The 24,548-nt window shown below is 47.2% G+C and overlaps 1 protein-coding gene across 3 annotated transcripts; it reads left to right on the top strand.

The window, feature by feature from the left end:
- Window positions 1-276: 276 nt before the first annotated feature.
- On the top strand, window positions 277-24,548 carry PNPLA3 (patatin like domain 3, 1-acylglycerol-3-phosphate O-acyltransferase). 3 transcript variants are annotated; one of them, XM_020982821.2, is made up of 9 exons: window positions 277-885; window positions 7,507-7,739; window positions 8,764-8,829; window positions 11,873-12,082; window positions 14,117-14,177; window positions 16,843-17,061; window positions 19,163-19,295; window positions 23,036-23,140; window positions 23,639-24,548. In XM_020982821.2, the coding sequence occupies exons 1-8, from the start codon at window positions 699-701 to the stop codon at window positions 23,115-23,117; spliced, it is 1,191 nt and encodes a 396-aa protein (XP_020838480.1). In that variant the 5' UTR covers window positions 277-698; the 3' UTR covers window positions 23,118-23,140; window positions 23,639-24,548. The 3 variants fall into 3 exon arrangements, with proteins under 3 accessions (XP_020838480.1, XP_020838483.1, XP_020838481.1); XM_020982822.2 differs by having other exon boundaries at window positions 794-2,517; XM_020982824.2 differs by lacking the exon at window positions 11,873-12,082.

Consider the following 24,548-nt stretch of genomic DNA (forward strand, 5'->3'; position numbering starts at 1 on the left):
ACGAACTTGGCGCTAGGCCACTAGAGAAGGATCTTTTCAATCGAACCAAGCTGAACTGAAAGAGACAGTTGAACAAATGATTTCTAACACCCCTCTCAACGCTGACCTTCCAGGTTCTGAGAGCCCTCCCAGCTCTGACATCCCCTGTTCTCAAGGCCCTCCCAACTCCTCCAACTCTCCCGAGAGGCAAACGCGGCTCCCTGGCAGACCTGCGCAGGACCCCTCCGCCCCCCGCCCCGCCCCGCCCCGCCCCTTCCTGCTTCTTCTGGACCTCAGGATCCTCAAGGCCTTCGAGGCCACCTCCTAACCGGTGTGGTTTGCTCTGCTGCCCACAGCAGAGGCGGCGGCAGCCACGGCGTGAATCCCTGTCCCGGAGCTGGGCGGGCTTCCCTGGGTCTGACCCTCCCCCAGCCCGGCGCATCCCTGGGCCGGACGCCCCGCCGGGACATCGGACGCTCCGAGCCGCCTCATTGGGCGGCTGCTCGGCCTCATTTACGTAGTCGTCCGCTCCCCGGAGCTTGGAGATGCCCGGGGCGTGCTGATTGAAAGGCCGACGTCACGAGCGGCTCCTACCTACTAGACTGGTCTGGAAACGAGCGCCGCACTTGGAGCTGACTTCAGAGCCTGCCTGCTTGTCTTCTGCTCGCTGCTGCGTCCGCCCGGGCAGCTGCCTGGGACTCTGCAGTAGGACCTCAGGCATGGCAGAGCAGATGCGGGGCTGGAGCCTGTCCTTTTCTGGCTGCGGTTTCATGGGCTTTTACTACGTTGGGGTAACCCAGTGCCTGAGCGAGCACGCCCCGCAATTGCTGCGGGACGCCCCCAAGATTCTGGGCGCCTCGGGCGGGGCCCTGCATTGTGTCACCTTCTTGTGCGGGATCTCACTCGGTGCGTGAGGACCCTTGCCCTCTTTCCAAGGGCCGGTAGTCTCGGGGCTGTGGGTCCGCAGGTACTGCGCTGGGACGAGCCCTGGCTGGCCTTCTTGGCCTGAGAATTCGTCAGTGCCGGCCCCTGAGCCGAGGCAAGGATAGGAGCCATCCATTCACGTCCAAGGAACCAGGAGGCGAGAGAGAAACAGACAGGAGCCCGGGCTTCCCCCCCCCCCAAAAAAAAACCCCCTCTGGAACAGCTGGCTGGCCGGCTGCTTGCTTCTCGCTCCCTTCCTCCCCCCTTTCTTTGCCCTTCTCCGTTTCCTCTCCGCCCCTGGCTCAGGCTCTCCCCTCTCACCCATCCCTTTCCAAAGAAGAAGGGGGGTCCCAGGGTGGATGACCTGGAGGCTAGGGCTGGTAGACACGCTAGGCAGAGGGACTGGACCCAGGGTTTCATTTGTAGAGGCAACCTCTCCCTCTACACTCTACAGGTGGCCAGGTTCGTAAAGTGTTTGTCCAGACCACAGAAACGTTAAGGAGCTTGCTGAAGTCACCCAGCCGGCAAGTGTCAGGGGCAGAACTGACCCCAGGTCTTCCCGGCTCAGGGACCAGCTCCCCTAGGCACCAAGTCAAGCTGGGAGGAGGGGGCCTCGCAGCCAAGGCAGGCAGGCAGTAAACGTTTATTAAACGCCTACTAGGTGCCAAGCACTGTGCTAGGTGCTGAGCTTACAAAGAAAGGCCAAAGACAGTCCCTGCCTTCGATGAGTTTACAATCTAAGGGGCACCCCGAAGCGAGAACAAAGCCGGCAAAGCTTGTGAAGGTCATCAGAGGACCTGGGAAATAGACCGGCTGTTCTTCTTTCCGAGTTTGTTTACCTTCCTCTCTAAAGTGACAGGGTGGACTAAATCATTTCCATGACCACTCCCTGCTTTGGAATTCTGTGAGGAGAGATGATCAGTTTCCTAACTGAAGATTGTCTGGGGCTTTCAGATTCCTTACAATCCTTCTTCCCTGTGGAGATGCTTTATCTCAGGTCTTAAACGCAAGGCTTTTCATTTATTTATTTTTTAGAGGGAGGCAAATTTTAGAGAAGGCTTAAAATGTAAATGATCCGAGACCAGGTTCTACATTCCAGTCAATTCACTCACAAGTCCTTTTCTGAGAGCAGCCCTTTGCCGAAGGAACCTGGGTTAGCTGTGGGGATCTGGCTGGGCAAATCATTCTGGTCTCCCCCTAAATCTCCCTTTCAAACCTGGGAAGGGTGGTGTTGGAGGGAGAATCAGTTGGATGGCGTAAAGGGGATCCAAGAAAAGCTTGACAGTTGTGTCCAACTCCTGGTGACCCCATTTGGGGTTTTCTTGCAGAGACTTTGGAGTGGTTTGCCATTTCCATCTCCCACTCGTTTTACAGATGAGGAAACTGAGGCAAACAGGGTGACGTGACTACACAGCTTAGTAAATGTCTGAGGTCAGATTTGAACTCAGGAAGATGAGCCTTCCTGACTCCAGGTCCAGCATTCTATCCATTGTGCCACCTAGGTGCCCCTTATTGGGCCCATTGAACAATGTGGGATTTCCTAGAGAACAGTATGAAGTCTTCTGCTTTCCAAGAATTCAAGATCCCCTGTAGAAGGTGAAGTGGCATGGCCAGGTAGGTGTCTGTCTGAAAAAGATCTGTGTTTTGATAAACTGCAATTCCTTGTGAGTCTGAAGTGTGATAGGGCAGCCAGAAAAAGCTGAGCAGCTCGTGGGCTCCTCCAGGGAGAGGAGGGGAGGGGAGGGGAGAATCCTTTGTCTTGCACTCAAACCACACCTGGATTGTCTGTTCAGCACTAGGCTGCATAGGTTAGGAAGGGTATGGATAAACCAGGAGAGTCCTGAAGTGGTCAAGAGCCTTGAGACTCAGCCTAAGGACGAGCTGAAAGGTCTAGGGATGCTCAGCCTGGAGCAGAGAAGACAGCTAGGGGAGGAGGTGGGGATGCCAACTGTCTCTGAAACTTTTGTGAGGTTGTCATATGGAAGCCGGATCAGGCTAGGTCTGGATGGCAGAAACCCCAGGTGGAAGTCATCAAAAGGCAAATTTAGGTTTGAGCCCAGGAAAAACTTAACAGATGGATGGCCTGATGTGAGGCGAGGGGGGGGGGGCGGGGGCTCCTGTTAGTGGGAGGCAGAGGCTTCCCTTCCCAGAGGCCTTCAAGCATAAGCTGGCTGGTTGTGAAGAGGGTTCCAGTTAGGGCAGAGGCTAGACCTGGTGTGCAGCTTCTGAGGCCCGTGATTCTGCATCTATAAAATGGGAAGACAACACCAGGCTGGTTACTGACTGGCTTTTTAGTAGGAAAATGCTTTTCGAAGGGTAGGCAGGGGGTTGACTATAATGAGGTCACAAGGTGTGGGCCACAAGGAAGGGAGGTGTAAGATGGGTGGTGGTGCCATCCCCAGGCTGAGGCCTGGTGGCAAGGAGATTTAATTAGGTGGTGGAGAGAGCTGAAGGAATGAGTCCATGAATGGTTCTCGGATCTGCAGCCCAGAGGCCAGGTTCTTTTGAAGCCTTCCCTTCAGCAGCCCTGAGAAACTGGGGGTCTTGGCCGCTGCGACCATTCTGGGGAGACCGTGTTGCTTCTGGGCACTGCGGTCTGCTGCTGTAGGGAAAGGGGGACTCTGGCTGACTGCACTCCTCCTTGTTTTTCTGACAAACTTGGGGGTTGAACTTTATTTGATTAATAGCTGACTTTCTATAGCCCTTTTATGTTTGCAAAGAGCTTTAGGGACAGTTCAGACGTTCTAAGTACCTACTTGGTGCCAGGTACTGTGTTGGGATAGAGAGATAAAAGTGAAACCAGGCCTGTCCTCAAGGAGCTTCCACTCTACCCAGATGAATAAACAAAAGAAACAGGATATCCTCAAAATCCTGGGACACCCTGCATAGAGGAAGTATTAAGGGGAGTGGTACCAGGAAAGGCCTGGGGCCTCTGAGGTGGCATTTTGGCTGAGCTTTGTAAAATTCTATTTTATCTCAATTCACAGCAATTTACCTTCTCTCCTTCCTGCCCTCCCCCACTGAACTAGAAAGAGCAGCCTTAGAGCAGTGTCAGTACAAGGCCAAGCAAAACAGACTCCGACATTGGCCAAGACCAAAACTATGGCTCTCAGTCTGCTCCCAGAATCCATCCCTTCTCGGTCAGCAGGTGGGCGGCAGGCTTCACCGTGAGATTTCAAGACGCTCCCCAGTCATTACGCTGGTCACAGCTCTTAAGTCTCTCGAAGCTGTTTGTCTTATGACTTTGTTGTCATTGTATACATTGTTTTTCCGGTTCTGCTGCCTTCGCTCTGCATCAGTTCATACAAGTCTTCTCAGTTTTCTTTGAAATGTCCCCTTCAGGACCGTGTAGACCAATTTCCTCTTTTCACAAGAAGGAAACTGAGGCTTAGAGGTGGATGTGACTGCCCAAGTGACTGCCCAAGTTCACGGAGTGACAGAAACTAGGTCCAAACCCAGGTCTCCTGACTTTCATTATGTTCTTTCCAGTGCGTCATATTGCCTCGTATTCATAAGTGAAAAAAATAAGCTGGGAATCATTTTCCTTTCTTTTAGATTCCAAATAAAAATAGAATTCAAATTTTTAAAAAATGTACCCTTCATTTCTAGAGGAAGCTGGGTGGCAGAGTAGGTAGGACCCTGGGTCTGAAGTCAGGAAGACCTGAGTTCAAATGTTGCCTCAGACATTCAGCAGCCATGTGACCGAGGCCAGTCACTTGACCAATGTCTTCCTCAGTTGCCTTATCTGTAAAATGGGGATAATAATCACACCAATCTTCCAGGGTTGTTGTGAGGATCAAATGAGACAGTATTTGTAAAGCACTTAACGTCTTGCCTGGCACATAGGAGGTGCTAATAAATGATAAATATTCTTAATTTAAAAATTTGTCATTGGTCTGAGCTCTGAATGTAGCTAGGAATTCTAAGAGGTGGAAGTGAGGAAAGAGCGCATTCCAGACACTGGTAACACCTTGGACAAAGGCGTGTTGATTGGATATAGAATCTCTTCCATTAAATTTTTTTAATTTCAATTTTATTTAATTTTCAATTCTAAATTCCCCCCACCCATTGAGAAGGCAAGAAATCCAATTCCCATTACATATATGAAGTCATGCAAAACATTTCTCCATTAGGCATGTGGGTGGGGGGGGAAGGGAGAAAAAAAAAAGATAAAGCCTGATTTAGTTTGTACTCTGAGTTCATCACTTCTCTATCTGGAGGCATGTTGTTCATTTGGCTGGAATATGGTGCATGAGTGAGATATGTCTGCATGGCTATGTAGGAACATGTTGTGAATGGCTTTAAATGCCAAACTAAGGACTCTGCGTTTTATCCGAGAGGCAAGAGGGAGCTACAGATGCTTCTGGAGCACAGAGGGGCATGGGCAGACCTGTGCTTTAAGAATATTACTTTGATTCAAATCTGGCCTCAGATACATAACACTTACTAGCTGTGTGACCCTGGGCAAGTTACTTAACCCCGTTGCCTAGCCAAAAAGAAAAAAAAAGGAATGTTACTTTGGCAAACAGTAGGCACTTAATAATGCTTGTTGGATGTCTCTTGGAGGAGCCATTGGAGAGACCATAGAACAAAGCTTGGAACCATCCCTGGGACTAGAGGAGATACCCAAATTCCCTGTCCTTTGAGGGAGGGATGCCTCCTTTTTCTTCCTCCAACCCAGGGCCAGACTATTGTGGGAGCCCCAAGTAGGGCCCATCTGGCTTAGTAGGTCATGCAGGAAGTCTGAGAATCTCCTCTTCTCCACGTGGAGCTGGGGCTCCCAAAGGTCCCCCTGGCACATTAGATAATGCCCTTTTATCAGTGTCTCTGCCTTTCATTATCTGGCTTCCTGATTACACTTTGCTCAAGGGATGACTTCCGGGAGGGCATGAGGTAGAGGGGGCCTCGAAAAGCAGCTCTCCTGACAGGGCTGCAATTGGGCAGAAGCCCTGAGCTGACCAGGAGGTGGATAAGCAGACAGGGCTGTCCTGGCTCTTTGCCCAGCTGCCTTCCCCAGTGGCAGAAGACGAGCAAAGGGTGTTGGAGTGTGGCCCAATTTTAAGGCTCTGGCCAGGGTTAGTTACCCAGCCAGTTTTTTCCCCGTTGAATTCATCCTCTTTCTACTCTTGGGGCCCCTCAGTCTCAGGAACTTGGCCTCCTTCAGTACGGGGGAGCAAAACCATCTTTGGGTGTAGGCTAATCTGGATTTCACGTTGTGGCTAATTAAAATACAGGGTTGATGGATGGACCTTGCCAACATTCTCAGTGTTCATTTAGAGTGAGAGATTACATGTGACAGCAGACAGCAGACTTAGTCTCTACCCAACCCAGGCTGGCAGGGATTTCTATCTAAAAGACCTTCCTAGCTGGCTTCTGCTTTCCTGCAGCAGGTCTCCCAGTGGACAAACATGGACACTTCCTTAGAACTCTGGTGCTGACACTGTTCATGATCAACTTTAATAGATGTAGCCCTTCTCAGCAATGCAAGAATCTAAGACATCTCCAAAGGCCTCATGATGGAAAATGCTATCCACATCCAGAGAAAGAACTGTGGAGATTGAATGCAGATCAAAGCATACTGTTTTCTCTTTTTTTTCTTTCTTGTGGTTTTTCCTTTTTGTTCTGATTCTTCTTTCATAACGTGACTAATATGGAAATATGTTTACTATGATTGTACATGTATAGCCTATATCAGATTGCTTACTATCTTGAGGAGGGGAGATGGGAGGGAGTGAGAAAAAAATTTGGAACTCAAAATCTTATAAAAGCAAATATTAAAAATTATCTTTACATGTAATTGGAAAAAATAAAATACTATTAAGTGAGGGGAAAAAAAGAATTCTGGTGCTAGAAGGACCTTTAGGGATCACATAGTCTAAAGCCTTCCTTTAAAAGGTGGTCTTTTTTAGTCCCCACAAAGTGGGGACACTAGGATTAGAACCCAGGTCTAGTTCAGTACTCTGATTACAGATGTAGAGCTGGAGGAGCCCCCCTCACTTTACAGATGAGGAAACTGAGGCCCAAGGAAGGGCCTTGTCCCTTGTTGTCCAAGGTCACACAGGAAATCATCCTTCAAGGTAGGAACTGCTTGAGGAATTACACGGAGTGAGAGGCAGGAGTGAGGAGGGATGTGTTCTAGGCACAGGGTATAGACAGTGCCAATGCATGGAGAAGGAAGGATTGTCATGTGGGAGGAAGAGGGAGAAGGCTAATTTGACTGAACCCAAGAGTTTATGAATGAGGGGAATGGGTAATGAGGCGTGAAACAAGTTGGGTCTGCAAAGGGTTTGAAATGCAAAACACAGAAGTTTACATTTCCTCCTATATATACTAGGGACCTCTTAGAGGTGCTGGGAGCAGCGGATCCCATAATCACACCTAGGTCTTGTCTTTAAATCCTATTATCTCATGAGTCAGAAGGGACCTTGAAGGTTAACTAGACTAACCCCGATCTAAAGTACAAAACCCTCTACAATATCCCTAACCATGGGTCAGTAAGCCTCCACTTGGAACCCCTCTACTGATGCGGAGCTCATTACCTAACAGGACAGCCTCAACCAAATCCTCTAATTTGTAAAAATATAATTCTTTCCACCCCCCCAGAACATCGGCTCCAAATTCTCATGGACCTCGTCAGAAGTGCCAGAAAGCGCAATATTGGTGTATTGCATCCTTCCTTTAATCTGTTCACACATATCCGTGATGGTCTAAACGAAATCCTCCCCTCTAATGCTCACAAGCTGGTCTCTGGCAAAGTGGTCATCTCACTCACCAGAGTGTCTGATGGGAAAAATGTATTGGTATCAGATTTTGATTCCAAGGAAGAGATCATTGATGTAAGTATGTGGTTCATATGTGTGCGCTTAGCTGCTTGTGTCAAACAGTTGTCTGCCGATGGGGGCTCTTTGTGTTCTTTCTCTTAAATATGCCTTGTTCATGTCACCCCTGATGAACGGAAAGGGTTTGAGAAGGGAGTGATCATGAAGGTTTAGCTTCTCATCCTGATTTTCAGTCTGCCCAGGACTCATTGTGTGAGTAGGGGAAAGACCCCCTTGGCCCACCAGGCTTTTTAACTGTTATAATGTAGGGATAGGGTACACCGGCCATCCTGGATCTTTCTTGCCTAACCAACACATCGACTAAGTCTTGTCTTAGTTGTACACGCAGCATTCCCCACCCGTGGTCCCCCAGATCTCCAGTGAGGGAAGGGAGAGGAATATTTTTGTCTGTTTCTTCTGTCTGAGCCATTTAACATTTATTGGGCTTCTACTACACAGAAGGTGCCACATTGGAAGCTTGGATCAGAAGATATTAAGATGCTTTTTTTTTCTTTTTCATTCATGATGTCATTGCCATTTTAATTCTGGCTAATTTTTCATAAACTCTGCCCAATATATGCCCACATGGCTTAGCAGACAGGTTCATGTTAATGGGGTGAGAAGCCCTGTTTTTACAGTCAAACCAGTTTGGTTCCTTTTCTCTCTGAAAAACAAAACGAAACACTTTCCAGAGAAAGTTTCCAAGCTTCCATTTGGCAAGCTGACTTATTGAAATAGCCTGTCCCCCTCCCCTTGTCTTTAGCATCTTATCAAATCAATCAGCCACCAGATGTGTCTTGGCGTGGAGGATACTGTGAATGAGATGGTGAGGGAGGTGGTTTTAGCGATATGAGGCTGCTACTGAAGGCCTACTGTGTGCAAAGAAGGTGGGAGAAGGGCTTGACAGCTTGGAAGTGGTTGCTTGTGTAGACCCACATCAGTTGTCCCAGTCCCTACTACTACTGCTACAAAAATGGCTTGTGGCTCTTGAGACTAGACGCTGCCTCTTACCTGTGATCTCATTGTCTCCTGTTCTCCACAGGCTTTGGTTTGTTCCTGCTTCATTCCATTCTACTGTGGCTTAATTCCCCCAACTTTCAGAGGTGTGGTAAGTCCTGGCTTGGGGGCTATTGCTGAATACTAAAAGTCCTTTACAGAATAAGAAAGAAGTTAACTGACTTGCCTAGAATCACCCAACTAATAAGTGTCTGGGGTTGGATTTGAACTCAGGTATTCAGGAGTCCAGAGCCCTGTGCTTTCTGGCACCCCCTCGCTACCTCAGTCTAATAATACAATATGAGATACGTTTTTTAACCTACCCCATACAGAGCACTGTGCAAGGTGCTAGAAGAGATACAAAGTTGTGGGCCACTGTCCTCAAGAAGCTTCAGTCTGGAAGAGGGATAAGCCCCAAACATGGATATTTAGAAAGCATTTATTAAGCTCTTAATGTGTGCAAAGGCACCGTGCCAGGAGCCTGGATGTAAAGACAAAAATGGACACACAGCACGGAAGTGAACAATATTCCACAAAAGGTATAGATATAAAGGACCCAGCAGCTTCAGATGTTCCTGGTATTCAACAAGGAAGTTTTATTCATTTATATCATGCCTAAATGCTTCCAAAGCACTTTCCACACAGCAACCTTGTGAGGTAGACAGTACAAGAATTTTATCCCTGTTTTACAGGTTCAGAAACTGAGGCCCAGATAGACTGATCTCCTATACCACATGACCTGTTTAGATGCCGAGCACCTTCTGTGTATTCAGCCCTAAGCTGAGCTTTGTGAGGAATACAGGAGAAGTAGATTACTGGGCTGGAGAAGGCAATGGCCAGCCACTCATGTCTCGGCCAAGAAAACCCCAAATGGGATCACGAAGAGTTAGACAGGACTGAGTGAACCCAACAACAAAGCTGTATGGAGCACCTGCCAGACTTACTGAGGCATCAAGAACAATCTATGTGAAACAATGAGCAAGAGATGCTAGATAGAACACAATCTGGTATCAAGGTGGGCACACAGGACTACGGAAAGGTCTCAGGGTCTTTCTAGGTTCAGATTATAGGGAGGTCACTTCAGGTAGATTCACGCAGGCAGTGTGGAATAACAACAGTTATTCGTGCTTCCATGGATGTCTGGCTGGGTCTCCAGATGGCATAAAAGCTCTGATTTCTAATTTCTGGGTCTCTCTCTCTCTCTCTCTCTCTCTCTCTCTCTCTCTCTCTCTCTCTCTCTCTCTCTCTCTCTCTCTCTTGTCTCTCTGTCTCTGTCTCTCCCCTCTCCTCTCCTCTTTCTCTCTCCTCTTCTCTTCTCTTCTCTTCTCTTCTCTTCTCTTCTCTTCTCTTCTCTTCTCTTCTCTTCTCTTCTCTTCTCTTCTCTTCTCTTCTCTCCTCTTCTCTTCTCTTCTCTTCTCTTCTCTTCTCTTCTCTTCTCTCCTCTTCTCTTCTCTCCTCTCCTCTCCTCTCCTCTCCTCTCCTCTCCTCTCCTCTCCTCTCCTCTCCTCTCCTCTCCTCTCCTCTCCTCTCCTCTCCTCTCCCCTCCCCTCCTCTCCTCTCCTCTCCCCTCCCCTCCCCTCCCCTCCCCTCCCTTCCCCTCCCCTCCCCTCCTCTTCCCCTCCCCTCCCCTCCCCTCCCTCCTCTTCTCCTCCCCTCCCTTCCCCTCCCCTCCCCTCCTCTTCTCCTCCCCTCCCCTCCCTCCCCTCCTCTTCTCCTCCCCTCCCCTCCCCTCCCCTCCCTCCCTCCCCTCCCCCTCCCCTCCCTCCCTCCCCTCCCTCCCCCGTCCCCCCCCCTCCTCTCCCCTCCCCTCCCTCCCCTCTCCTCCCTCTCCTCTCCTCTCCTCTCCTCTCCTCTCCTCTCCTCTCCTCTCTCTCCTCTCCTCTCCTCTCCTCCTCTCCTCTCCTCTCCCCTCCCCTCCTCTCTCTCCCCTCCTCTCCCCTCCCCTCCCCTCCCCTCCCTCCCCTCCCTCCCCTCCCTCCACTCCCTCCCCTCCCCTCCCTCCCTCCCTCCCTCCTCTCCTCTCCTCTCCTCTCTCCCTCCCCTCTCCTCTCCTCTCCTCCCTCCTCTCCCCTCCCCTCCCCTCCCCTCCCTCCCCTCCCCTCCTCTCCTCTTCTCCTCTCCTCTCTTCTCTTCTCTTCTCCTCTCTCTCCCCCATTGTTTATAGTTACACACACAGAGAGAAGACACCGATAGAGAGAGATGAGGGAGGGGGAGAGAGAGATGTGAGAAAAGCCCGTAATCAGAGTCTTCACAGACGCTTTAAGCACATAGTGGCCAAATTGCTTTGGAAATGTACACTCTTATTTGGAAAAGGTCAGGAGGAGTATAGGTAAAGAAGAAGAGAAAAACCAGTTTCCACAAATGGAAACTATGTCCAAATTTCGAGAAAAAGCTGCCTGTCCCTCATTGCTCCCCATGGACTAGAGCTGGGATTTCTCCGCACGGCGGAGCGACATCCTGGCTAGGAAACGCCCTGTGCGTGGTCTACCAAGGCTAGTTGATACTTTCTCTGCCACTTATCCCGAGAGTGGCCTCGGACAGACCCCAAGAGGTTAAAGGATGTGCCCGGGCACACACGGGTCAGGGTTGGGACTTCAAGCCAGGCCTTTCTGGCTCACGGGCTGACTCCTGGCGGAATGGAAGCGACTCTGGATTGCAGAAAGTGTGGCCGGTGGAGCTCAAGCTCTGGCAGACGCATCCAGCAGGAGTGTGGTGATGAAGAAGACATCTGTAAGGGCTCATCACCAAAAAGGGTGCTGTAGCAATGCCCAGGATGCGTGTCATTGGGGGGGATTATAACAGCAAGATGCCGTGCCTTAAAAACAAAGTGAGAAGCAAGTGAAGGATGCGAAGTCTTTCTTCCTGGGGCAGGAGTAGGGTAGGGGGCACACGACTGGCTGCTGGTCACTCTCGGAAGTGGTTTCTTTCGGAGGCCACTTCTGGACTGGCTCACGTTCAGAGCTAGTTCTCCCAAGGCCATCAAACATCAGACCGACTTCTCTTTCAGTGGAGCCTGTCGGCATAATGAGAGCATGGAGCCAGGGGTTTGTCTCTCTGTGTGACAGCATGTCTGATGAGAAGCTCACTCTAGGGAAGGTGGGAAGAACTATGTCAATGCCTGTGATGACGCTTCCCTTTCACCCCTCTGCCCAAAGCGATACGTGGACGGAGGAGTGAGTAACAATGTGCCTCTCATTGACGCCAGCACCACCATCACCATTTCTCCTTTCTATGGGGAGCACGACATCTGCCCCAAAGTCAAATCGACCAACTTCCTTCATGTGAACCTCACCAACATGAGCTTCCGACTCTGCTCGGGCAACTTTTATCTTGCAGCCAGAGCCCTTTTCCCGCCGGAGCAGAAGGTATGTGATGCTGTTGCCCATGCCTGGCATGGACTTGCTGCCCTGGCCCTCCCCTCCGCTAGTGTTCTGCCTGTCTCCACAGGACCCTCCCTTATAACCAAGTAAAACACTACAGCTCTGTTCTGTTGAGCAACGTCAAGACTGACAACTGACCCGTGGCCCACCACATCTCAAAGACATCCCCTTTGTCTCTGTCCTCCTTTTCTTCAGGGACCAGCTCTGGGGTCATCAGACATACCTCGCGATTATCCCATACTTTATACTCACTACCTAAATGACCTTGGCCAAGTCACTTCCCCTTCTAGGGCCTCAGTTGCCTCATCCATAAGAGGAGGCAGCTGGACTGCATGGCCTCTGAGCTCCTTTCCTGCTCTAAACCAATGATCCTATGACCTCCTACATAAAATATTCCCTAATCCCCAGCTACAAGTATTGTCTCCCTCCTAGATTTCTCCTGGAACTTCCCAGGACCATTCCTCAGCCCTCAGCTCAGTCTCTCCTGTTAGTAGGCTATATGTGTCTATAGCTTTCCCATGGGGGCTGTCTTGGCATCCCCTGTACCTATCTCTGGGCCTCCAGCACTCAGTAGTAGAGATTTGTTCAGTTGAATAGATATCACTTCATGCCCAGGAAAAAGTGAAGACCAGAGGAAAAGTCCAGGAAGTGAATGTTCCTGTATGAAGGGATGCCTGCCCCAATGCACAGAGGGCAGTTTTAAGTGTTGTGTTGATGTGTGCTAATGATCTAGGGTATTCTGTGTCACCAGGGACATTCAAAAGGAGTTGAGGAGGAAGGATGTGTATGAACTGGGATTGCAAAGCCAAGACCCTGCTTTGCAGGTATGAAAACGGGATTCAGTGATCGATAATCCCGGGCAGCCAGGTGGTACAGGGGATGGAATCCTGAGCCTGGAGTCAGGAAGTCGTTCCATCGTCTCAGTTGTATCCAACTCTTTGTGACCCCATTTGGGGTTTCCTTAGCAAAGATCCTGGAGTGGCTTGACAACTGAACTCAACTCAGGTTTTCCTGAGTTCAAATCTGGCCTCAGATACTTACTAGCTGTGTGACCCTGGGCAAGTCATTTCACCCTGTTTGCCTCAGTTTCCTCACCTCTAAAATGAGCTGAAGAAGGAAATGGCAAACCATACCAGTATCCTTGCCAAGAAACCCCCAAATGAGGTCACAAAGAGTTGGATATAGGGGACAGCTAGGTGGCACAGTGGATAGAGCTCTGGCCTTGGAGTCAGGAGGACCTGAGTTCAAATCTGGCCTCAGACACTTGACACTTACTAGCTGTGTGACCCTGGGCAAGTCACTTAACCCCAATTGCCTCACCAAAAAGGAACAACAACAACAAAAAAGAGTTGGATATACCTGAAGTGACCGAACAATTGATAATCAAGAGACAGCACAGCACAGCACAGTGGATTCAGAAGAACCTGAGTTCAAGTCTTGCCTCTGATACTTCCTGGCTATGTGACCCTGGGCACGTCATTGTATTTCTAGGTACCCTAGGCAGCTCTTGGAGGCTAGAAGTAGCAAACCAGTTATTCATCTGTATCAGTGAAGAGAAATCGTGGGTCAAGACCAGCACAGAATGGCTCTTTGCCTCCTCCAGACAACACTGGCAGTGATAACAAATCACTCAATAAAAGCCAGTAAACATGTAAGCTCTTGAGATCCCTTAGATAATGGAGCTAACACTCAAACATTTATAAAAAGCCAACTGTCTGTCCTTATTTTTAAAATAAGTCTTTATCAAACAGCCACAAAACCCACAGAAGAACATTCCACAAACTCTTGGGCTCTCATTCAGTGCGCACTGAAATGTGTGGGAGCCTGGCTTGGGTTGCTTTGTCCAGTCGGGGTAGTTGAGTGCCCCAAGAGTGTCTTGGGCTTAAGACTCTGGGACTATAGAGCCCTGTTAAAGCCTCTTGGGAACAGGGTTCCTTAAAACAGACACTTACCTCAGGCTAATCTGCCCTGGTGTCACCATTTTCCTTCCTGTGGCTTACTCATCTGGCTTGTTTATAGGTACTTGGAGAGATCTGTCTTCGGGGATATTTGGACGCACTTAGATTCTTGGAAGAAAAGGGTATGTTGATGCTTTGGTAGTATCAATGTGGTCTCTCTGGTGACCTGACTGAGTAGAGCAGAAGTAGGAGTGACTGGGGGAGGTGGGGAGGGAAGTGGCAAGTTTGGGCTTGATATAAGAAAAACAAAACTGATTAATAATTAGGACTGTCCTTGGGGAATGGATAGCTTTGGGAAGGTCCTCCTTTAGTCGAAGACTTCTAGGCTGGATGAGTGTCTGTTGGGTTGGATGGCTGTCTGTTGGCTATGTTGTAGAAGGGGCTCCAATTCAGGGTTGGGTTGGACTAGATGAGATAGTTTCTGAGGCCTCTTTAGACTAGGAAATTCTAACTGAGGATCCACCCTCAAAAGATCCATGAATGTATTACAGGGGATCCTTTACCTTAAGTGGGAAAAATGCATCTTTGTTTTCACTACCTCTAACTGAAATTGATCACTTCCTTCAAATTATACATTTGAAAAAGCATTCTTTTGAGAAGAGGGCCATGACATAGGTGAAGAACCACTGCAATAGACCCTAAGAATCTGGCATTTCGTGACGACATTGATTAGCATTTAAAAAGTGAAGTAGTCCCATAATCATTTCAGCTCAGTAGCGAACTCTGGATTGCTCTTTAGGTATACTTCCATGTTACTTTAGCATTCCAACAGTAACTCTCACACGTGGTTCTCAAACAGCTAATACTGTTTGTTCTCTAGCTTGAGCCATTTGTTCTGATGGTTTACGTGATGGGCGTCTTCATGGGAAAGGCATTTGAATTGCTGGCTCTGAAGCCCCGCCGTGAGTCCTGGCTGTTGGATGTGTTCAGCCCCTTCTGTCCATCGCTCCCCCATGCCAGGTGGCTCAGTTATACCTCCTCGTGTTATTCTTCCCAAGCTGGGTTTAAACACTGTTGACATAGAGCCAGGTTGTAGTTGGGTTTTCAGGTGTTCACCTGCATGTTGACGTTACTGATTCGCCTAATTCCTCTTTGGTTGAGGTGAAAGACTTTCCCAGAATCAGAATTTGGAAGAAGTCTCCACGGCTGCCTGACCTAACCTCAATGGCAATCCCCACTGTAGCATAACTAGACACTGCTTGAAGTTCTTTGGGGATGGGGACCTTCCTGCCTGCTGAAGCAGCCCATTCATCTGCCTTTAGAAGGCTCTCATTCTTAGGAAGTTTATCCTTTTGTGAAGGAACATCTGCCCTTCTGTTGTTCAGACTTCTGTCCTCTGGGCCAAGGAAAATGAACCCAGTTCGTCCCTCCTATAGCACAGCCATTCAGATATAAGACAACTGCACTCACACATCCCCAGAGCCTTCTCCTCTCCACACAAAGCATTCCTAGTTCCTTCAGTGCCTTGGAAGGCACAGTTCTCCAGGCCTCTCACCATCTTGTTTACCTTCCTCCCATTGGTTATACTTCATTTTTCAGTGTTCTTCCCACATTGTGTTATCTATAGAATTGAGGATAACACCCCAGATGAAGTCTGACCAAGGAAGAGGTCAGGGCTCTCCACTTACCCTGTGCCTCTATCAGGGCACTCAGAATTGGCTAGCACAGATCTCCAACCCCACTGTCTATTCTCAGCAATAGGCCAGAAAGAGCCAAATCATTTGCTTGAAGGCAGAAACAAAGACACACTTACTTTTTGTCTTCTCATACAAGAGAACAACTCTGGCTTCCATTTGGATAGCTCCCTGACTTTCGTGATCTCACATAGAGTCATAGAATGGCAGAGCTGATTAGAGCTGTTCTAGTCCTGTGCTTCTCAGAGGGGTCCTCATACCCCTAGGAGTCCCTGAGGGCCTTTCAGGAGGACCTTGAGGTCAAAGCTATTTTCATAATGATACTAAGACATTTTAATTTCTAATGTGGTAAATATTGATAGCTGTAACCCATATAAACAAAAGCTGTCTTCTGGGAGTCCTCAATTTTTTTCTTCTTCTTTTTTGGCAAGGCCCAGGGTCACCCAGCTAGCAAGTGTCCAGTGTCTGAAGCCGCATTTGAACTCAGGTCTTTCTGACTCCAAGGCCAGAGCTCTAACCACTGTGCCACCTAGCTGCCCCTGAGTCCTCAATTTTTAAGAGGGCCCTGACACCAAAAAAGCTTGAGAATCACTAGGCTTGTCCACCCTCTTCATTTCACAGATATGGAAACTGGTCCAAGGAATTAAAGAGCTTATTTGAGGTCATACACAACCAGTTAGTGGCAAAACTAGGAGTAAAACCCAAGTCCTTTGGACCCCCCCCCAAACTGTGCTAGTCTAATATTGCCCGCACACACCTCCCATCCCTGCCCTGGGCAGTATGAGGTGTTATCATCCCCACAGAGGAAACCAGGGCTCAGAAAAATGAAAGACGTCAATCATCAGCTGTCTAAGAAGTGTCAGAGCAGGGAGCCTGACTTCTAGTCCAGGGCTCGGCATCAAAAGCTACTTCTCCAAGGCCAACACCAATGGGAAGAGGTTCCCGGGGAGGACTTTCCACTTTGGGGCAGGCGGCTCTTGGATACCTAGTGCTGGCCCTTTCTTCTATCTAAAGGGATTATGTTTCTGCTGGTGAGCTCAGTGTCTCTCATTCACATGTGTACACCGTGATCCCCTTGAACCAATTATGGGCTGACTGCTGTGTCCAAAATTAGATGTGACCTTTCTTTCCTTTGTCCTCTTGCTCACCCTAGGCATCTGTGACCCATCGCCTCCTTGTTTGAATGTGCCTTTGGAAGAGAAAGAACCAGAGCTCACTTCATCCTGCTGTGAAAGTGAGAGTCCCCCAACTAAGATGCAGAGTAATAATGAGATCACACCAGAGGGCACTGAGTTTATTGACCATCTACGACTCAGCATAATCCCATGGGATGACAAAATTTTGAGAATCATCTCACCTGAATTTTATTTAGGTACTGAAATGTTGGTAGAAAAGGTGCTCAAAGGGATTCATTGTCTCTGTTGTGATCGTTTGCTTAGATGAGCCTTCTGGGCAGTAAACACTTCTTTCCTGCAGTAGAGACTCAGGAGGTTTTGAGCTAGATGGAACCTTCTTGAGGCCAACCCTCCTTGTATAGATGAGAAAATGGAGGCCTTTTCTAAGGTCACACAAATGGCAAGTTACACAGCTGGATTTCAAATATAGATCTTATGACTCCAACTCCAGTTCTTCTTGGCTCTTTCCAGTACTCCTCGCAGAGTGACAAATGAACATAATAACAGATTGTATGTCTTTTTAAGGTTGGCCAGTTTCCTCACAATCACCCCCACAGGGAGATGGCCAGCAGGTGAAATGGGGGCTATAATAATCCCCACAATACTATCCTTACAGGGTCGATGTAATGATCAAATGAGGTATTATCCACAAAGTACTTTGCAAACCTTAGGGTGCTGCAGAAAGACCACTCTGTTCTTTTTAAAGTTTGGAACCTCGTAGTGAGGTAGAGGTGATCCCGAATTCCTGAAGCCCCAGCCCAGTGGGGCTGATGAGCACACAGGCAAACTCTGTTTGCCATTCAAGTCTCTCCCAGCCAGCCAAGGGCTCAGACGCTCATCACTACAAAGTACCTCCTCCACACCATGACTCTTTTGGCCCCTGGTCATTCCAGGCATGGGGCACACAGGAGCAAAGGGCAGGATAAGATGGGGAAATGACTTACTCAGAATTTATCCCAGCGACCAGCCGTCCATCCCTCTTTGTCCTGAGTCTCAGAGTCTTTGTTATGGTGGTCTGAGTAATGGTGACCCTCAGCGCCCCTTGATTTGCAGATGTTTCTATGCAGAAAGCCTTCTTGTAGCCTTCCAAGTTTCCAACGGGCTTGGTCCTCAGCTCTCCTCAAAGTCTTGCCATTTTTAAGGTGTTTAGGAATCTCAGAGTGTCCTTTCCTCCACCTTATATCTTTAAACTACTTAGACATCTCTTGTGGACCAAATACATTCATTTAGCTGATTCATACAGCACTTGCTTCAAAACGCTTACATCACATGTTGCTTGGAGAATGACCACAGGCTTTGTGCTTGAAAAGGATGCTGCTGATGCGGCTCATAGTTCTGCTTACAAGATTACACAGCAGTCCAGTCTGATGGCACTTCCTGAGCATCTGATTTGAGCAGCACACAGCCAGAGCTGAACACTGTGGGGCTACAGAGCATCCCTGGGGGTGGGTGTTGGGGCGAGAGTGGAAGATGCACACACACACACACACACACACACATCAGCATCACACAAAGCAGAAAGGTTTCACGTTTCCCGTACGGGGTGCTGTTCCCGGTGCTGTGTCAGAACAGGTAGCAGGACCCCTGGGTGCCCATTTATGCACAGGTCATATTAAGGCAGGAGGGGCTGGAATGAACAAATCCTACAACAGAAGATGTGGTGCCCTGGAGTACCTCGGCTTTTACGCTCTTGGAGAATCAGAATTTTGGAACGATTTTCAGAGATCATGCTGATCCCTTGTCCTACTGATACTGAGACCACTAGTTTCTGCCACTTGTTATAGTGTTCTTGATAGCCTGGGTGTCAACCCCCTTTGCCTGACATTCAGGGTCTTTGTTCCAGCCTTATCTCAGAACACACACTTATGAAGCACCTACTATATTCCCATCACTGTGCTAGGGACCACTATACTTGTGCACACGATACTTGGAATGTCCTCCTCCTCCCTCTTCACTTACCCATCCTTTAAAGTGTAACTCAGTACCATCTGCTTCGCAACACCTGCCTAAATCTCCCCCAAACCTCCTGTTCTGCACCCAGTCCATTCGGCCGTGTGTTATCTTGTATTCTAGTTATCTGTGTATGGCACACACTCCTGCTAGAGTCTCAGGGGAAGGACCCAGATGTATGTAAACTTTGTTCCTTCCCCAGCCCCGAGCACTGAATCTGGTCCAACCTCCCTACCTTCGCATAGAGAAAAGAGAATAGCAGAAATCATATGACTTGCCCAAGGTAATGCTGTAAGGCAGGGTCAGAGCCAGAAATCTGACTACACAGTAAATATTTTTATTTTTCAGCTCTGCAAAAATCATTGAAAGAAAAGGGTGGATACTTGGCCAAGATCCTCAACTGCTTTCCCGTTCGGATAATATCCTATATGATGCTCCCATGCACACTGCCTGTGGAATCTGTGATTTTTGTTGGGCAAAGGTGAGCCTTCTTCTAGGAGTTAAGAATGACTTTGAATCTTTCCTTTATTTTGCTTCCAAAGACTTTTATTTGGAGGAGCAGCTTCCATTAAAGCTGCCTTCCTGTCCTCAAAACTGTGTCCTAGTCACATGTAGCTCCAAAGTTGCACAATGAATAATACTTTAAATTATCTTAAGGTACTTCGATAGAGAGAGATGATTCTTTCTCTAAAATTTTATCCCTTCAAAATTTATTTAATGGAATTAACTTTTATCAACTACATCTTTAGCAGTCTCCTTTTATGAAATCCTAGAAATTGGGTTGGGAAGGACCTCAGAGATGATACAGTTCTCCCAACAGAGAGTTGATGGACTCCAGGTGCAGAATGAGATACATTTTCTTGACACTGGCCAATACGAGAATTTGATTATTCATATTTGTTACAAGGGTTTCCTTTTATTCCAGTGGGTATGTAGGAGGGAGGTGGGACAGAGATAAAATAGATTTTTAATGGAAAAAAAATTTTTAATGGAAAAAAAAAGATAATGCAATTCCATTTTGCAGATAAGGAAAGTGAGGCCTAGTTTTGTCCAAGGCCTACCTAGTGCCAGATTCTGGGCCAGTGGGTTTTGTCATTATACCACCCTGAAATCAACTCAACCCAATAAACATGGATTAAGAACCTAGTAGGTGCCAGGACTGAGATACAAAGACAAAACCCAAAGCCAATGACTGACAGCATAAGTGTACATCCCCCTCACTGAGCCCTGACCTCTCCCAACAACATGGCATTCTGGCCATCCTCTCCAACACCCTGGTGGTAACTCCTCTTCTTCCCCACCCCAACTAAATAAAACAAAAACCACACACTGAACTTGGAAGGGATGCCGGAATAGGAAGTTTATAGATCATCCCTCTGTCTCCATCCCTCAGCAGCCTCTCCTGACACAGCATCCAGATTGGCCGCCCTGTCAGCTCACTTTGGTTGTTGTGTCCCAGCCCCCAGCTCATCCCCCTCTTTTCTGGAGGAGCTCAGCATCGTGCGCCATCTCCTCTCCTTGCCAACACCTGCCTTTATACTAGTGGAGGTCAGCATTTGCATTGATGCTCCTTGATCTCCCCATTCCTTAGTCTTCTCAAACCTCCTTCCCTCCACCTCAGCCACACCCAGGGATGGCGATGCCCTGGATCTCATTAGCGTTTCCTACTTCCTTAAACAAAAACTCTGGCATGCTTCTATTTGGTCATTATTTCCTATCATTCCGTCTCACCTTTCCTAACCTTATTCTTCACTCTCATCCCCTCAGTACTTTCTCAAGTTACTACCTCTGCTCTGATTTCACTTTCCTCTTTTCCAATCTCCACCCTGTAGTTAACCAATTTGACTCCACATTGCCATCATTTCTCAAATCCCTATCACTATACCTCATCTCTTGCCAAACTAGCCATGCATGACTCTCACCGTCTGCCACCTCTGCTCCTACTCAAGGGCTGTCAAAGGAAGACATAGAACTGTGCTCACTGGGTGTGATATAAATTCATGTTATATAATTTCAGCAAGGCCCTCAAGGCAACAAGACAATCTCTTTTTTCCTCCCTGATTGATTCATTCCCTCAGAAGCTATTCCAGGCCTTCTCTTCTTTCCTCCATCTTCTCATACCTCTCTCTTTTCTCTCTCAGCTGAGGACCTTGCTTCTTACTTGGCTGAGAAAGTTGAACTCCCTCCTCTTTTTAGCTTAAAATCTCTTAACATCTCCCACTGCCAAGGCCAACCCCCCTATATGTACCTTTGAGCCCATCCTTCCCCATCTTCTCTAGCCGTTTGCATGCCCAGGCATCATCTCAAATATTCCATCTCTCCGGATCAACACGCTCAAATCTCTCCTATGTTAAAAAAAAAAAAAGACAAAACAAAAACCCCAAACTAATTTTACTGGACACTACCATCCCCTCAAGCTAGCGGCTTATATCTCTCATTGTTTTCTTGGCCAACTCTTAAAACACAAAACCTGCCCACACTTGTTGCTTTCCCTACCTGCCCTCCTATTCAGTCCTCGCCCTTTGCAATGGCTTTCAAAACAAGCGAAACCTTCCTCTCTGAAGTTATTAACCTCTCTTGAAATTTCTTTGGTTGTTTCTGTATAGCTCAGATTCCCCTCCCTATCCCTTTTCCACCCCCCCAAAAGCCATCCTATAGAACAGAGAATTTTTTTTCCAAAAAAAAAAAAAGAAAGAAAGAAAGAAAAGGAGAAAAGGAGAAAAAGAATTAGCAAAACTAAAAAGCGCACTGAACCCACCTGACAGCATGTGCTGTATGTATCATCCCAGAGCCCCGAGGGTGTGTCTCCTCCTGGCTCTTCCTCAGGGTCCAGCTCACTTGTCATCTCGTAGCCTTCCTTCTCACTGCTCTGTGGCTGCTCCTTCTGTTTCCATTGTTGTAGGCGTTGTTTTCTTGGCTCTGCCAGCTTCACTTTGGCATCAGTTCACTTGAGCTTCTCCATGTTTCTCTGAACGCCTCATTACTTCTTACAGCACAGTAATATTTCACTTATGTCCTTGTGCCATTTTTTAACCATTCTCTAATTGATGGGCATCTACTTGTTTCCAATTCTTTACTACCACAAAAACTGCTGCAATAAATATGGGGCTTTTTTTTTTCATCAATGACTGCCTTGGAGTATATGCCTAGTAGTAGAATCTCTGGGTCAAAGGGTATAGACTTGATTTGCACAATTCCAAGTTGTTTTCCAAAATGGTTATGCCAATTCACAAGTGCATCCGAGCGTGTTTTCCACAAAGTTTCCTCTCTCCAACACTGACTCTTCCTATCTTCTGCACCTATAATTTATGCCCTCTCTGTCAGGATATAACCAGCTACCTGATCTTTAGAATCGTCACTAGTCATTGTGTTGATCAAGGTTCTCAAGTCTTTCTTTGTTGTACATTTTTATTGTAGTATTGTATAAATTGTTCTCTTGATGAATGGTTTCTTAACTGCAAAATATGAAGCATTATTAATGATGCTATGTAACCTTCGCATAGCTCTTTGAAGTTTCCAAAGCATTTCCTCCAATCCTGTGAACTAGGTAGGTCGGGTATTATAAGATGAGAGTCAAGAGGTGAGTTCTTCCCAGAACATGATGGTGAAGTGTTCCTTCTGTCCACAGGTAAAGAAACGGGGAATGGTAGGTAGAGAACGAGCCATTCAAGCATGGCCAATGTGTTACTTGGCTTCACTTGGCCGAACTTACTTCTTACTACTGGTGGGGGAGAATTGCCGGGAAGTAACAATGATGTTGTGAATAAGGAAAGAGCATCGATATAACTTTCTTTAAAAAGAAAAAAAAAAACAGAAGTGAGAATCAGAGAAGTTAAATCAGGATCACAGACAAAGTGAGCAGCATATAGTAGGACAAGAGCCCCAGGTGTCTGGCTCCTGGGCCAGCACCCTCTTTGTATCCCCAACATCTAATATAGTAGAAGCTAAATCAATACTTATTGATTGATTGATACTTGAGGTCTTTGATTTGTGTGTTGTTCCTCAGAGGCCCGAAGTCTTCATGATGACACATCCAAGTCAATGCAAAATAAACACTGGCATGCCAATGAGAACAGTTTTGTAGTTCTAAAATAGGAGCATTTGATGCTAATCTTTTGTGCCTCACCCAGTGCTTCCAGCCCTTCCCTGGGCCCAGCCCTGGTACTCAGACTTGTTTATCTTTATGCTGAAATGGGGGGTGCGCTTGTTTCTTCCCCCCAGGCTATTGAGATGGTTTCCAGATATGCCTGATGACCTCGAATGGCTGCAGTGGGCTGCTTATAAAATTTTCCGTCTAGCATGAGAGTATCTCCTCCTAGTATCCAAGTAAGTAGATTATTTAGCTGGATATGTGTGTATTCAAGACAGGAAGCCCCATTACTCTTTCAGGCAACATTTACTGGACAGCCAGTGTATTCGGGATAATATAGTAGGTATATGGGATTTGGAGTGAGAAGGGATCATAAAGATCAAGTCCTGGGGTCCAGATTTTGTTTTTAAATATTTTGATAGGGGCAGCTAGGCGGCACAGTGGATAGAGCACCAGCCCTGGATTTGGGAGGACCTGAGTTCAAATCCAACCTCAGACATGTAACACTTACTAGCTGTGTGACCCTGGGCAAGTCACTTAACCCCATTGCCTAGCCACACACACACAAAAATTTTTGATAGCTATTTCGGTGTCACTGGTTTCCCTGGTAACCCTATGCATTTAAAAATAGGATTCTGAGAGGGGGTCTACAGGCTCCAGCAGGCTGCCAAAGGGATCTATGACACCAAAAAGATTAAGACTCCCTGATTTACTCTAAGCCTTTCATTTGACAGGTGAGGAAATGAAGGCCTTTTCCAAGTCTGCTGAAGTCGTTGTTGAGACTGGAGATGAACCTATGCTTCCAGAATTCAAATCCAAGTGATTTTACCCCAGATATTCCTTCCTGTTACAATCTAAGAAGACAAAGAGTTGTTTTTACTTTTTAGGAACCAAAACCCGTCTTTAGGAAAAAGCCATCAGTTTGCCTGTCTCAAGCAGCCTGCCCTTGCTTAGAAGCTCTGAGCTTTTCTACACATCTGGAAGACAGGCTGAGTGAGGGCCCTTCAGCTTCATGTGCAATGGAGGTTGAAGCTAGCAATGAAAGATACTCCATCTTAAAATCCAACCTCATGTTTTCTCAAATGGTAAAATGCCTGGGTAGAAGAAAATTCTAACATCTCCTCTCCAATACAAAAGCAATTTATAAGTCACTTGAGAAGAGAAATTTAGAACAATATTTCTAAGAGCATAAAATCCTTTATATAAATTGAGAGTTACTTTTCAAACCTGGTTTATAATGGCCCACTAGACGCTATAACCATACAGAATTGTGGCTTCTGTACTGAATTTTCCAATTTACTTTTATAAAAAATGTAAAATAGATAAAGAAAAATTTTTAGTTAGTTTTAAAGGAAACAAAATATTACTGCTCTTCCTTTCCTAAGTCAAGTGTTTGAGTTGGTTAGGTAAATAGGTTAGGGAATGATGCTTCAGAAAAGGAAAAGGCCACTGACCCAGCAGGCAACCATCTCACTGGCTGATATGGGATCATTTGGCACAGAGAATATTTTCATCTCTCTTTTGGAGGAACTTTGACCACTTCAGTAAAGAGATTCAGAAAGACATAAGGTCTTTTAATGTTTGTGCGGCCTGTATCTATGTGCATTAATGTCTGTAAGTTTGAAAAAAAAAGTTTTTTAAAAA

This window comes from Phascolarctos cinereus, unplaced genomic scaffold (assembly GCF_003287225.1).
Source record: "Phascolarctos cinereus isolate Bilbo 61053 unplaced genomic scaffold, phaCin_HiC Scaffold_1;HRSCAF=81, whole genome shotgun sequence".
Taxonomy (NCBI): domain Eukaryota; kingdom Metazoa; phylum Chordata; class Mammalia; order Diprotodontia; family Phascolarctidae; genus Phascolarctos; species Phascolarctos cinereus.

Bases quoted from the DNA above. Each gene is read 5' to 3' on its own strand.
- PNPLA3 (XM_020982821.2), top strand. From the start codon at position 699: ATGGCAGAGCAGATGCGGGGCTGGAGCCTGTCCTTTTCTGGCTGCGGT. The intron at 8,830-11,872 runs GTAAGTCCTGGC...CTCTGCCCAAAG, and splicing joins CCCCAACTTTCAGAGGTGTG to CGATACGTGGACGGAGGAGT. The intron at 17,062-19,162 runs GTACTGAAATGT...TTTATTTTTCAG, and splicing joins CTCACCTGAATTTTATTTAG to CTCTGCAAAAATCATTGAAA.